The sequence below is a fragment of the Acomys minous genome (assembly GCF_964271855.1).
Source record: "Acomys minous genome assembly, chromosome: 10".
NCBI lineage: Eukaryota > Metazoa > Chordata > Mammalia > Rodentia > Muridae > Acomys > Acomys minous.
The window spans coordinates 55,505,026-55,520,610 of NC_140491.1; the positions used below are offsets into that span (position 1 = coordinate 55,505,026).

Genomic DNA, 15,585 nt, shown 5'->3' on the forward strand with positions numbered 1-15,585 from the left:
ACATCGTTCCTTTTTGAGTTAGGTCTGCTCTATTTGCCATATCTGTCACTTTGCTAAAGCCCTTGCAGGTTTTAACATCGTCCTTTAAGAGGCAGATGGAACAATCTCTTCTCTTTGGGAGATTTCATGTTACATACAATTTATATTAAATAATTGATTTCAGAATGTGGAGACTAGTTCAAAGCGGCCCGCTGGAGCAGAAGCTCTTCTGGTCATGGGGTTCATGCCACCTTTTTGTTCCTCCTCAATCATGTAACATCTTTCTTTTAGCTATGGATCTTTGATTTGTTTTCTTCCCAAAGTTTACTGTGTGAAGAATTTTCCTCCTCCTATTTACCTCCCAATATTTGTAAAGGTTTCTATTACTCATAACCATTCGCAATTATATCCTCACATTTGGTTGGAGGTCGGTGATAAGGTGTGATCTCTTGACACAAGGTATGTCAAGTAATGAGTACTGAATACCTTCCCTTCACACACTACAAAAATTGAAACAAATAACCCATTTATTTATTTATTTATTTATTTATTTTTATCTTTATTTTTGAGAGAGAGTTCAACTCACTATATAGCTAAGGCTGGCTTTGAACTTGTGATCTTCCTATCCCATAGCCTTCCAAGGACTGTGATGATACGGTTATGTCATCAGTCTTGCTAAAAATGTTTATTCTAATTTAATGTAATAGCTTCTATTTTGTTTGTTCTTTTTCTTATTATGTACACATGCCAAATAAGAAGATATAAAAACTATCATTGGAATAAATAATAAGTACATCTATCAATACCTTAAGTCACTTCTACATGAACTGTCCTAATTTTTTTTCCCATGGGAGCATCTGAGCAACTCGAAAGAATGAATCTTTTGCAAAGTCTAAATAAAATAATTTAATCTGAAACACATTCTTTAATATGAATCTTTCCCTTAATAAGATTCTATTTACCCAAGTATTTTTTTGTGCCTTACCTTTTAAAAGACCTAATTTTCTGAACTGTGTATCTTTAATTTATCGTCTAAGAAAAAAAGACAGTTAAGAATAATCAGTATCTGTAACGTTATCTCTCTTCCAGAGTGTTTCTTACACTTACATCACAATATGTGTCATAATTAAAGAGGCCTCCTTTTAATGTCCTCGTCTTGCAGCTTATTAAGGCTTAAATTTAAAAAAAGGAAAAAAATAGTTCCACAATAAATGTGGCTATGCAGAAAAAAAAAAGACTTAAATATAAAACATCCCTATAAATCAGACAAGTTTATTCAGTTTTGAATAGCCTGAAAACCCATCAAATCTTTCTCATCTGATCATAGCACAACTGGTTGACTAGTCTCACTAATTTTTCATTAAAATATTGTGTGTACAACCTAAGCTATAATACCTTTTTTTTCGGTGCTCAGCACTAGGTTTACTATAAATATCAGACGTTCTTTCGCAGACTTGGTGATCCTAATAATAGGACCCTGTGTGCAGTGTTCCGGGCCTTGGTTGTCAGTGTGAGTGAGAGTGGCACCACTTGAGCACCGACACTAACAGATTTCCTGGGTTAGTTGCCAGCACTATCAATCACAAATTTAGCTGTAGCGTTAGAAATTAGCTTGTCGTAAGCACATCACTTGCCGTATTTTCTCTGGCTAGCTGTAAACTCGGAGTGTCCTTTCACAAGGGACATCAATCCACGAGGCAAAGAATCCGGTGCTCAAAAGTAGATGGAGACGGTCTTTTAAAATGTGGCCTGAACCGTGGTGGCGCGCGCCTTTCATCCCAGCACTCGGGAGGCGGAGGCAGGTGGATCGCTGTGAGTTCGAGGCCAGCCTGGGCTACAAAGCGAGTCTAGGACAACCAAGGCTACACAGAGAAACCCAGTCTCAAAAAAAAAAAGAAAAGAAAAGAAAACAAATAAACAACAACAACAAAAATAAGTGGCCTGAAGGCATATCACCACCTCCCTAGGCCTCAAGATCAAGCATTCTCCCAAGCTCCAAGAAGAGGAAACGAAGTAAAACACACAAACCTCGGACCCCAGCACTCGGCGCCCACGCTGAGAAAGAGATACTAGTAGCGGTGATGATTTCCTAAGACAGACCGCAGAAACTAATCTCCGCGGTTACCTACTCTGTGTTCAAGGTCCCCTCAGAAGGCTGTAGTAGCCTTCCCTCTAAAAAGGCTCACTGGGGGACACCCAGACTAGCTGAAACGGAAGCTACATTCCTCTCGTGCCTCTCAAGCATGCTGAAGCTTCCGGTTGGTGTTGTCTGAAATAAATTTGCAGGCGCTGCCTTTACTCCACACTAAGCATAGGAGAGAAAAATGGCCAGTGTCTCTGGGGAGTAATTAACAAAAGACAGTTTGTTTCATCTTCATGATAAAATACAGCATCCCTACTAAAAGGCAAATTCATCATTGCCCTAAGTTAAATAGAATGACACTTTAAAAGTAATTCCAGCTGATTAAATTTAGGATTCCTGAAAAAAAAATTAATTCATGAATATACTCTGAATCTTTCATTTGATTTTAAAATGTATAAATGTTCATTTAACTTTGAGCCCTTGCCTCTCAGTGTTCTATTCTGAGCTAGTCAAACAAGTGGTAGCAGGCATGCTGGGCTCAATAATACTGCCTCTCGCATTTAAATACTCTCTTTCACTTGGATTGCAAATTAAAGACGGTCTCCTGAACACTGACAGAGTTCCAATGCCTGACTTCACAACTCGGTGTTGATTTTCCTCCACTGTTTTGCCTCTGTGTGTGTCAACTTTGGCCTCCTTTTCTTGCTCCCCTAAAGCACTGCTGTCTCTTTGAAGCCATTGTCGGCTTGATATGGGAAACGTGCATTACACCTTGTGACTAATTATACAGTTAGAAAGCTCTGAATCTCAAATATCAAACACCTATGCTTGGAAACTGTAACACAAGCTTCCGACTGTGCGTAAATGGCATTGTTCACAGACTTGGGTCAAAAGTCCAGAGCTAGGGCTGTAGCTCAGTGGTAGAGGGCGGGAGAAGCCCTGTGTTTGATCTCCAGCACCAGACAAAGCAAACAAACAGACAAACCGACAAACAGGTAGGGGAGGGAGGGGATAGTTTATTTTCTGTTAAAGCTACTCCTGCAAACATTCTCTGAAAAGCTGATTTCTTACACAGTCCATGTGGAGCAGAGAGTTGACCCAACAGGAAACACCATACTTTTCCCTAAAATAGTTTCTACTTATTAAATCTACTTCAATTAAATATTACCCAGTAGAGCTTTTATTCTATATATGGAAGTGGTTGTATATAATGCAGTAACCATTTTTTGAAAAATTCCTTCCTATTATGCATTAATAGAGCAGACATTTCCCAATAAGTCCTTTAATCTATGAGTAAAGTACATGGTATCTAATATTTTAAAGACACATCTGAAAAAATAAACATATGCTACTTTTACCTCAAAAGCACCCTAAAGTACACAAAATACTGTCTCTAAATATGAAATTACCATGTCTCGAACACAGACCAGGCATTGCATTAAAAGAAAGAAATCCCATAAAATTTAGTGCTCTTTTTTCTAAAAATTTCTAATTTTTTTTCTCTATAAAAAAAATCATTTTTTAATAACTGTGACAATGCGAGGCCATTATGTCCTCACCCTGAGAGGTTGCCTATCAGGAGGACTGCACAACATGGCACAAGGTGTGAGAGTTGCTGGACGCGGGAAGGGTCTGAAAAGTTAGTGTGTGAATAATTCCTGATGAAATAGTGGCTGTGAGAAAGCTCCCTAGGGGGAACAAAGAAGAAACCCTGGTCCTCTCCTGCTTGTCTCTTCACTGTACGAGAGTTTCCAGTCAGCTGGCCCCAGAAACAGGCCTCCTGGATTCCAACCCAAGTCTATTTTCTCTGCTAGCTGCCAGCTGGGGGACCTTTTTTGTGAGACCAACTCCCCTGTACCTTTCACTGCACACCAAGTGCAGTGGGTGTTCTGCATGACACCACACCGGTGTTCGAGGAAGCCCAGCTACGACTGCGTTATACTACCAAACCAGGCCAACGCAGGGCGGGAGATTTTAGTCATTCAACAATGCTGCTGAACGGGGAGAGGAGAGATTAAAAGTCATAACCCTTGGCTCCCTTCAGGATCGACCACAGTACCTGGGCAGAGCAGGCTGGATGAAGGTCTGCACAAAGCCAAAGTATAGAATTTCATTGCCTTTGTTGGCTCGTGTCATTTCTTTAATTAATGTCACTTTCTCTGGTTTAATATCAGAGCAAGTGACAAGAGTGCTTCTGGATGAATTGTGTTTTCCGAGGCCTGTATGGCACACTCCCCTGCAGTCTGACAGAGGGACGTGCCAGTTTTACTTGGCAGTTACAGTGCACCAGCTTTAGTTTTAGTAGTTTAATTTGTGGCAGTTATATGTTTTGAATACGTTGAAGTAGTCACAACGGTCTCATGGAATCTGTTCCATAGATAAAGTTTACACAGTGAAAAAGCAAAAGCAAGGGTTATAATGTGATTAGCAAAGCTGCTCCTGGCCACAGCTGGCCTTACAGGCATGCCTGTAAATTTAAGAGTACTTAGAAGATACAAGTTAGGCGATCACAAGGAGGGTGCCCTCTCTTTCTGGTGTGGGGGCAGTTCTGCGGTGAGTGTGAGACAATCATAAGGAATATGATGTTTACAACTCAATTTTATGTAAAATCCATTATTCAAGAAGCAAAGTTTATATACATGATAGACATGCAAGGAAACGAAAGTCAGAACAGGAAGTTTAGTTACTTATGTATTAAGTTGATCCTAACATTTCCGTAACCTACGATTTTATTGATTTAAAAAAAAAATCAGAAAGACTTCTGCACGGAGGGGAAAGGACGCAGGGTTTTTCTTTTGGATTGTTAGCGATCTTTCTGTTTCAGGCCAGTGCCCTCTGAAGGTTTTCGATTTGGAGTTTTCCCTTCATCTCCTCCTCCTCCGCACACGTCTGTGAAGCTCGTGGCGAGAAGAGCTACCACCGCGGAGTTCTTCTAAACTTCGCCTGCCCTTTCTAAATTTAGGGTCCTTTGCTGCAGCGGGGCTGCGGATCTGGCTTTGATTGCACCTGGCTCCGCTGGAGAGCAGAAATATTCATCTTTGCTGAACGCACGCTGCTTAAGTGCTGGAGGGACTTGCGGGGGAGTCACTCTCCTCGGCAACTTCATTACTTCCTCTTCCCTCCATGAAGTGGCAATTCTCACTCACCAAAGACAGAATTTTGCCTGACACCGCCCCAGGAGTTCCTGTTTGACTTTCAAAATTAATCAACCTCTAAGCTGGAGTGGAAATGGCATGTCCTTTAACCTTAAGCACAAAAAGCTCTCAACAGACTGCAGTTTTTATATCCCTGGATGGGAGTTTGGGCCCCTGATACTTAAACTTGATTCACATACTGGGTTTCTGGCATGCCGTTGCCCATACCCATCTGCTAGCCTGGCACAGCGCCCATTCAGAAGGTGTGATGCCAGTTTCAATAGGGCATAGGTGCCAATCAAAGATGGGTTTGGAGGGGGCAGCGTGCAGAACGCAGTTCTTCTGCCAGGAGAAGGGCATCTAATGCCAATGAAGGGCCACATGCTTCATTGCCTGGGATCACACTGCATCTGTAGATGTCTCTGGCTTTCACCGGCTATCTTTCTACAAAACCATTTCCCTGGGCTGGAAGATGCTAAGGGAAACTTGGCCTGCCGGGCTGTGTCATCTGGAAAGAAGCAGTACACCTCTCAAACAACTAACTGTCTTGAAACAATTGCTGAGGTTTCCATCTTGTCTCCTAAACTAGTCTTTGACACAGAGCAACTGTGCAGTGTTCAGGAAAAACACAGTGCGTGTGAGGGGGATGGAAAAGGCCAACACGCTGACGCATAATTGCAAATCTGAGCGTGGAAGCAACGTAAACCTCACGCGGACCTCTGTGTCGGTAACTGTGGGAACCGCCGTGATCCCAGGCGCTAGTTTCTAGTGAAGTCTCGCTCCGCGGTTTAAAGTTTCTGAGATTCTCTTCTGACTTGTTTCATATACATGGATACCCCTGGGTCTTAAACGAAGGAATGCACCTCATGCTATTTATTCCTCTCCGCCCCTCTCTACAGAGGCAGAAGCTAAAACACTTCAGAAGCAAGAGTCCATCCATATTTCATAAGGAAGCCAGAAGCTCTCCAACACAGAGAATTCTTTTATTGTGTGGCAACAGAGGTGAGCTCATTTCGTAAGGAAGAAACTCCCCACAGCAGTGAGCTGCAAATTAAAAAAGGAAGGAAGGAAGGAAAGAAAGAAAGAAAGAAAGAAAGAAAGAAAGAAAGAAAGAAAAGAAGACAAGCCTTCACCACTGCAAAAGCAGGAAGACGGCAACAGTGCAATGAAGGGACAAAAATATATAAACGTGGGGCAGAATCAGGAAGCTTATGAACTGTCCCGAGAGGCAAGGGTCTGCTAGTTAAAACTGCTGAAAATGAAGAAGCTGATAGGGAAATGAGCAGCACTACCTGGCATACACTAAAAGCGAGTATCCAATTAAAGGCACGTGAAAAATTAAAATACATCTGCTATAAATGTTTACTTACCTGTAGGCCTAGTACATCTAATAAATTAATAATTAATTTTAAAAAAGTAAACTCTTTTGAATTTACATATCTTCCTAAGCCTTCACTGGAACTAGTTTATGGTATATATAATATATATATATAGCTACTATAATCTCTAAAATAAAATATCCTTTTCTACTATCATCATTTTCACAAGACTAACAGCCTTCTCTTAAAAAAACATTGGAAAAATAACATTTAACAGTGCTATTACTATTATAACTGGACTTTCCTGAATGTTACTCTGCATACCTTAAAAATTAATCAACTACCACCAACTAAATAATAAACCAAACAAAAATACAAAACATTCCTCTATTCTTTTATAAGTAGAAATATTTCCTCATCAGTAAATAAAATTAAATTTGATAACTTCCAAAAATTGCCCCCCAAAACTTTCTTCTGTTTCTGAAGAACAAAGGATAATATAACAACAATAATGAAAATCTCCAAAAGTTACTCCACTAACTCTAAACATTTATCCATGAATAATGATCCATAAGATTAAATCACCTTGGCCAATTTTAGTTATAACACGTTACTCTTTGTAAAAGACAATGATATCAATTCATTGTCAATAAAGTATGTGCATAATTTTTTACAGAAGTGGTTCTTAATCTATTAGGAGGGGGGGTCAAATCTTTCACAGGACTCACCTAAGACCACTGGAGAACAGATTTACATTATGATTCATAACTGGCAAAATTGCAGTTATGAAGCAGCAAAGAATACAATTTTATGGTTGGGGTCACCACAGCACGACGAAGTGCACCACTGTTTTAAAGCAGTGCATGAGAGTTACCTTGAGCAGGTCTCTTTGTGTCTAATAGGGTTCACCTGTGACTGCCGACTGGGTTAAGGGTGACATCTATAGTGACAGCAGAGAACACGGCCGACTCACCATGTGGGCTCAGTGCCACAGTCTCAGGCACAGTCCCTTTAACAGCAAACATTAAAGGGGTGTCATGGACCATCTAGCCTAGAGCTTTTCTTTTCTGCATTCTCATTACATTTTGGTGCCCAATTTCTCATATCTAAAGCAAACAGGTAGCCGTCGAAACAGAACCGCTCACCAGGCGTTAAACGGAACACACTCAGAGCACGTGGGCAGCCACTGTGCTCTTAGTTTTACAACACCAGTAATGAAACCGACCACAATTCAAGGCAGAAGGAACACAATATCCTTCCAGTGAAGGGAGGCCTTTCCCTAACGCATCACACACAGAACTGGGTATATAGAATGTGAGATTCGAAATCAATTCTACTTATTAACTGCTTACTAGGTTTCAAACTCTAAAACAACTAATTTAATCCTCGCAATTAGTCTTATGAGGTAGAGACAGCTTGGTCCGTCAGTGATGTCATGGCAAGTCAGGCTCCAACTCAGAGTTCCCCAGCACCTGAGCTTCGGCCCCTCTTACGCAGGCTCCCTTTGGGTTAGGGTGGCTTCCATGCTGTATGCAGCATTAAAGGGAATTGAAACCTTCAGTTCTCTCTTTCCCTGGAGTTTTAGAAACTTTTTTGCTCACTTGGTACTAAAACGACGGCGACTTTCTCACACCCTAACCAGTTTCCTTTCCTCCTTGCCAGCCGCTTTCATATTCAAAGAGAGAGCTCAGACTTTGTTCTTCTATTCAGACTTTTCTCTTCCCTCTTAAGACTGTGCCTAAGAATGCTGCAGGCACAGTAGCTCTCCACGTCAAGAGTAAACAGGGAACTTCTCTGCCCCCTCCCCCTTTGCTCCAAGTTGCTGATTACCAACAGGCCTGGGCTATTGATCTCAAAGCTAGAAGACAGTTGTACAATGCACAATGAGCCACACAGCAGCTGCTTTCCTCTCAGCCTTGGGCCGCAGACGCTGCTAAGTGTCTGTCAAAGCAGTGTGTCTGGGAAGTACCTGGGACGAATCACTGGGCATGGTTATTTAAGAAAATCTCGAATTTAAGTGCTTTGTAATCTATATGCCCAACATGAAGAGAACTGTGCACAACCGCCAACACCAGGGGCTTCTCCAATATCTGCTACTTGTGGCTTTGGAAATAATCTGTGAAAACTAACACTAACAGAGTTAAGCTGATTATGTGATTCACCGTGCCCATTGATAGAACAATAAAGCACTGTCCTGTAATTCTGAAGAAGGGAGCCTTTCTTTTTCTCTGAAAGTTACTGCATCTTAAAAGGCTCTGTCCCCGTGAGTAGTTGCTAGTACCTGGCTTCCCAGCACTCAGTTTCTAAAAAGTTGGGTGGAGAGATGCCACCCAACACAATGCATCTTAAAATGCACTGTAAAACAAAGTTTATTCGGATAACAAGAAAAAAGAAAAGTAAAAGTCATGTGACTTGCACTTAGAAAGGTCTGTACTTCAAAAGGCCAGTGCTGGGAGAGTTCTCCTTCATTACCAGAGGCAAACCAAGGCTGTGATGTGCACACTCAGATTCATAAAACACGCATATGAATGTAATATTGTCATTCCGCCTATATCTGAATTCAAATAAACACAAATAAATATTTACATTTTAAAAAGTATGTGAAGATTTACATTTTAAAGAGTAAGATCATTGGAGTCAAAGTTTTTCTCCAGTTCTTCGAAATTATTCAAGTAACTCAAGAGTTAGAAGAGTAAATATGAGGTAGGCCATGGTTCCAATGCCACAGTTACATTCTCAATAATTTATTCAACCGAGGCTCTGAGCTATTGTCAAGCCAGGATAGCAGCCATCTTACTCACTGCCTCAGAAAAGAGCTCAGAGAGTACTTAGAAACGCCACTCCTCTGCGCTCCAAGCACTCACTAGCCACTGATCTGCATGACTTAGGAGTCAGGCAGGTCACTAGGATCTTGACACTTGAAGCTCTCTAGATTTAGAAGAGTTCACTCAGATGTAAAGCAGCTCACAATTTTTATTTATTTATTTTCTATTTTTATTTTTTTGTTTTTGTTTTTGTTTTTTGTTTTTGTTTTTGTTTTTTCAAGACAGGGTTTTTCTGTGGGTAGCCCTGGTTGTCCTGAACTCACTTTGTAGACCAGGTAGGCCTAGAACTCAGTGATCTGCCTGCCTCTGCCTCCCAAAGGCTGGGATTAAAGGCGTGCACCACCACAACCAGCTATTTCACTATTTTTATATGAACAAGCTAAAATGAATGTCACCTGCTTCTCTTAACTTTCTTAATGTGGTTCTTGGAAATTTTAAAATTATGTTGGTGACTCTCAGTATGTTTCTATTGAAAAGTGTCTCCTGCCCGTGTTGTTTTGTTCTGTGTTAATATAGACTCTAGAGATGTAACCCTGTCTGGTCTTCTACTCAGAGTCAGCGGCTGCAGCTCCCCAAAGGCTGGAGAGCTGGGGACCGCATTGCTGAGGTGCCACACAGCAACACTGTTGACTTAGGAAGCTCCTCTTTATAAAGGTTTTTTTGTCCTGATTTCATTTTCCCAATTATATTAGGCACAGGTGATAGGTAAACAATAGTTTATTTATTCAATGCCTTTCATTCACTGCAAACTATAGCCAGGTATAGTAGTTTATCCCTGTAGTCCCAGAACGGAGGGGAAGGAACAGGAGGGTCCACAGTTCAAGGCTAGCCTCCGCTATTTGAGACTGTCTCAAAATAGAGGAACACAAAAGGTAAGATATCTAGATTAAGATCTTAATCATTCATGATTCAGAAACATGTTTGTTTGACAAGGAACCCAAAATTCCCCCAAAAGAGGTTCAGTTTTGGTTTATTTGTTTTGAGAGTTCGAGGATTTTTTTGGTCAGGTAACTTGGGGGCGGGGGCGGGAGGAGGCTGGGTGAAAGAGGTTGTTTTGTATTTTTTTTCTTTTCTCCCCCTTGTTTGTTTGTTTTGTGTTGTTTTTCCCCTTGGGTTGTTTGGTTGTTTGTTCTGAGATATGGTATTACTAAATAGCCCTGGTTGGCCTGGAATTTAGGGCAAGATGACCTTTCAAATGCTGAGATTACAGGAAGGAGCCAACATGCCCAACCCCTGAAGACATACATCTACAACAGAAAAGATGTAGGTTTAAAGGGTGAATGAGTGTGTATATAAGAGAATCATACATTGTATTTTTTGTTTGGGGTGGGAGGTGCTGAAAGTCATGGTACCCAAGATCTTGCATGAAGTACCCTCCAATCCCTGGTTCTTCTTTTCTAATCACCAATATTTTATTTATCAAACCAATCACCTTGCCCATCCCAGCACAGCATTAAGATAGTCCTCAAAGCTGGGCGTGGTAGCGCACGCCTTTAATCCCAGCACTCCAGAGGCAAAGGCAGGTGGATCGCTGTGAGTTCGAGGCCAGCCTGGTCTACAAAGTGAGTCCAGGACAGTCAAGACTACACAGAGCCCTGTCTCAAAAAACAATAAACAAACAACAAACAAACAAAAAGATAGTCCTCAATGGTCTCTCTAAATTCATTGTAATTTCTAAATATTTAAATGCAATGTAGAGGTGCACTGAAGCACAGTTCCCTGCCTATCACAGAGCACAGAAGGAAATCTGAGCATCTGCTTTGTCAGTTTTGCCCAGAACAACAGAACTAGTAAACGTCTGTCTCACAAGAGAAGCTCCGTCTCTCATGCAATAGATGCTTTCTGTCACTATAGTCAGGGAATATCCAGGCCCTAGTCCTGCCTAGATCGTAGGGGTGAGAGGTACAGCTCAGCAGGAAAAGGCGCTTTCTCCCAAAAGTCTGACCACCTGGCTGGCATCCCAGAACCCACATAGAGGTGAAACAAGGTTGTTTTCCCCTGACCCCCGCAGGTGCCCTGGGATGTGTCTTACACATATCATACGCAAAATGTAGTAAATATTTTTAAAGCATCAGAAAGTATTTACATGTATACAGTTGTTGTTTATGATATATATATCATATATATCAGTGGTTTTGTGTATATATATATATCAATATATATAATACATATACATTATATATATGTGTGTGTGTGTATATTTCCAGGAAAACAAGTTCTCAAAAAGAAAAGTAATATTCTGTCTGGCAGATCATACAATTATGAGCTTTGAAAAGACTTCTACAAGCTACTGGGGGGAAAACATGAACAACAGGGAATGTGTTATGTCAGTTACAGCTTGAACCTAATGTATAGTACTAAACATTAACTATCTTCAAATTACTTTTTAAAAAATCTATGAATTCTGTTATTTCCGTTAGCTCTTAAAATACCATTGTTACCATAGTTACAATGATTGCAGACATAATTACACTTGGCGCTTTCGTCATACTTTACCTAAGTATATCAGTCCAAACCCTCCAGAGCCGATCATCTTGCCCAGCGCCCACTGGTTTCCTTCCACATCACCCAGAATTTTGCCTTCTGGCAGTGGAACCGGAAGCTGGTATTTCTCTTTTCTTCTTCGTGCCATCACATCTGTTGGCAGAGGGAGGAGGTAAACAGTGAAAACTCTAGCACTGAAACTCATTTCTCCCAAAGTCTTTCCCAGAAATAAGATTAAGATTCTGAAGTCAATTCCAACTGGGAGGAGCTGCCTACCATATTCAAGCTAGAAATTCAGATACTCTGAAATCTAAGAGCCACTGGCATATAGGTAATTTATGTGACATATATTTGCTGGGGCTACAGAGCTGGCAGGTGGTTAAGAGCGGCCAATGCTTTTGCAGAGGACCTGAATTCAGTTCCCAGCAGCCACAGAAGCTCACAGACTCTGTAACTCCAGCTCTTGGGGCCCTGATGCATTTGACCTCCTCCACTGGCACCTGCACTCACATGCACATGCCCCCCACACACACACAATTCCTAAAAAAAAAAGTAAAATCTATTAAAAATAAAAAAATATCTACGGTACTTCAATACTTCAAAAATCCGTTTTGGGGGGTCTATTAATACTTAGCAACACTACAGAATACACCTTAAGAAACTAGGTCACTTGCTAGTTCAGGTTATTTCGGGCTTTCTGACCCCTCCCTCTTACCCTCTCCCATGAATATGAAAAATAGCTTTGCCTTAGAGACTACAGCTGTGCGCATAACAGGGCTCCTATGATCCTTAAGAAGGGTATACAACTTTATTCAAGTAATTATTATTACATACATATTAGCAAATCACTAATCCGAACTTTTTTTTAGGTTGACCAACAAGGTGCCTACGGGGTATATAATTAATAAACATCAGAGAAAATGCTTGGAACTAAACACGAAGTAACCACGGTCCTCTTAGTATTTCTAAACAAAAATAAACAAAACTGGGAAATTTTGCTTTTGTTTGGTTTCTATTGCTGTGATAAACACCACTGGGTAAAAGTAATTTGGGATTATTCCATTCTGCAGTTTATGGTCCACCCGGAAGGGGAGTCAGGGCAGGAGTTCACAGCAGGAATTCCAGACAGGTCTTGAAGCCGTGCGGCAGAGCCAAGTTTAAAGGCTTACTCTGTCCATCTGAAAGGCTCAGCCTGTTTGGCTGTGTTACACAAACCAGGATCACCTGTCCAGGGGGCCGCTGCTCACTGTGAGCTGAGCCTTCTTCCAACAGATCTACATCTGCTTGAGGGTCAATCTATTGGGGGCATTATGCTACTTGAAGTTCCCACTTCCTAGACGAGCCTGGGTGTTGACAAGTTTACAGCTACAAAAATATCTAAATAGGACAAATGCTTTGTGAAAATTAGCACACTGCCACCCCCCCTTTTTTCCTCCCTTTCTCTCTCTACAGCTTCCCACTGTCGCTTAAGTAGAATTTTCCCTCCTTCCCTTACTGAATGAGCCCAGGGCAGCCGAAAATCCACTCCGGCCTGCCCACGGCCCTACGCAGAGCGGGAAATCTAAACGGTGAACAACTAGGGCACCGAACTGAAGCAGGATGTGTTTCACTGGGCTCCCTTAACCGAGTAGTAGTCGTGGCCCACGCGAAAGGGGCTGGCTAAAACTTCCTGGTCTTCCTAGAGCAACTTCTGAGCGGGACAACTAGAAAGACACGTGAAGTTTCTTCCGGATCCTTGGTGGCACCGAGGTGACGCTCGCAGACCCCTCCTTCCCAGCGGGAGCGGCGGCCCCGTCCGCTGTACGCCAGTCCCGGGGTATGCCATCTCCCGGGCACGCCAGTCCCGGGTACACCATCTCTCGGGCATGCCAGTCCCGGGGTACACCAGCTCCCGGCATGCCAGTCCCGGGGTACGCCATCTCCCGGGCACGCCAGTCCCGGGGTACACCAGCTCCCGGCATGCCAGTCCCGGGGTACGCCATCTCCCGAGCACGCCTGTCCACCACCACCCCACCCTCCCCGGCACGCCAGCCTCCGAGCACGCCGGTCCCGGGTGTGCAGAAGCGCCCGGCCTGGTTTCTAAGGCAGGTGGGACCCGGGCCGGGGCTGAGCCTGGGCCTTCACCGGAACCTCGGAGCCGGGCCCGAGGGGAGACTGACCTGCCGCCCTCGTCCCCACGCTGCCGGTGTTCCTGGTCAGGCGGGGCCAAGGCCTCACCGCAGGGCGGGACGAACCAGGCACCTCCCAGGGGCAGGGCGACCTTCCCGGCAGCCTCCCTGCAGCCGAGGCCTGGGAGCCTGACCCGGGCCGCACAGGGTACGGAGTGGGTGGAAGGGAGGAACTGAGAATGTGGCTGAGACTCTCCTAGCACCTGAGCCCGCCACTGTCTCTGAAGGGCCAACAGACTTAGCATGGGGTGGAGTAACCAGGGCTGGCGCTTAAATCGGAAGAACTGACGATGTCCCGTACCAGTCCTGAGCACCAACCGATTGCAAGTTGACCCAGCCATTACCAAGAGCTTGCCCAGCAGCTAGGCTTACTCACCTAGTCCCCTGGCCTGCTGCGAGTGGGTAGGGCCTGTATCTGGGTATGACACTTCCAGGCAGGGGCAAGTGTCTGCGGTAGGCCAAGTTCTGCCGTTTATTACTTGAATGATGTTTAAAACATTGTTTACTTAATACATTTCTACCTTCCCGTCTGTAAAATGGAAAAGGTTAGTTATTGGGTTTAAAGGTTACCATGACAACTGAGAGAAATATGTTAAGTAATTTTCTAATTCTTTAAGGATGTACAGTGAGTTTATGTTTTCGAGTAAGCAAAACAAATCCTCATAAAAGAACTATTTAAATAGTACTTAAGTTTCTTACCTAGAACCTATCAATAATTGCCCAGATGCAAATACTAAAAGGAAAAATTATGTTCTCTTTGTGTAGAGCTAAAGTTATGTTTTAAGTTTAAATTACTCTGCCTAAGAGATCTATAAAACTTGTAAGCCCCACATGAACAGGGAACTTCTAGGATGCTGGGAACTGTTGTTCATGTAAGATAGCAAACCATGTGTTTTCCCTTCCATGAACAAGCTTGCTTGCTCCAAGTGCACAGGATGTGCTTGGTCACACACATAGGCGGGATGTACATAGGCAGAAATTATGTCAGGGTGTATGTGCGCCCCTGATTCGAGGAAGGCAGGAAGTACACAACCTTGTGTGCTTTGCTTTCCTAAGCCTCTGACTAATGTGATTTGCAGCCATACTCTGGGAATCTGGAGTATGGACCTGGCCGGTGTCCGTCATCCTGGCCAGTAGTTAATAAACCTTGTTTCAAATTTGGCTCAAAAATTGTGGAAGTGGTCTATTCTTGCCTTGTGGGATTAACCTCTCTGTCCTACATTTGATGAAGTAAGGAAATGGGACTTTTAACTCCAAAAATGGAAGAAGATGTGAAACTATTTCTATTTTTGTTTTTGTTTTGTTTTTGTTTTTGTTTTTCGAGACAGGGTTTCTCTGTGTATGCCGGCTGTCCTGGACTCGCTCTGTAGACCAGGCTGGCCTCACACTCACAGAGACCCGCCTGCCTCTGCCTCCCAAGTGCTGGGATTAAAGGCATGCGCCACCCTGCCCGCCTGAGACTATTTCTTAAAAGAACTAGATGGTATAGCTATAAAACATTTTTAAAACACATTTTGGAGACAGGAGTGTATCTTCATTGGTAGTGTTTGTCTGGCCTGTAAAAAATTCTCAACAAAAGCCCAGCACATAAAA

General features: G+C 42.8%; 1 protein-coding gene across 1 annotated transcript in view; it reads right to left on the reverse strand.

Annotated features, from left to right (window-relative positions):
• Window positions 1–14,165, reverse strand: part of VRK2 (VRK serine/threonine kinase 2) — a 99,942-nt gene extending 85,777 nt beyond the window's left edge. Inside the window, exons 1-2 of the mRNA XM_084799578.1 lie at window positions 13,984–14,165; window positions 11,837–11,977 (exon numbers count right to left, since the gene is read on the reverse strand). Of these exons, the coding sequence (XP_084655704.1) occupies window positions 11,837–11,972 (136 nt within the window). The 5' untranslated portion in view covers window positions 11,973–11,977; window positions 13,984–14,165. The remainder of the gene's footprint in view (window positions 1–11,836; window positions 11,978–13,983) is intronic.
• Window positions 14,166–15,585: the final 1,420 nt, after the last annotated feature.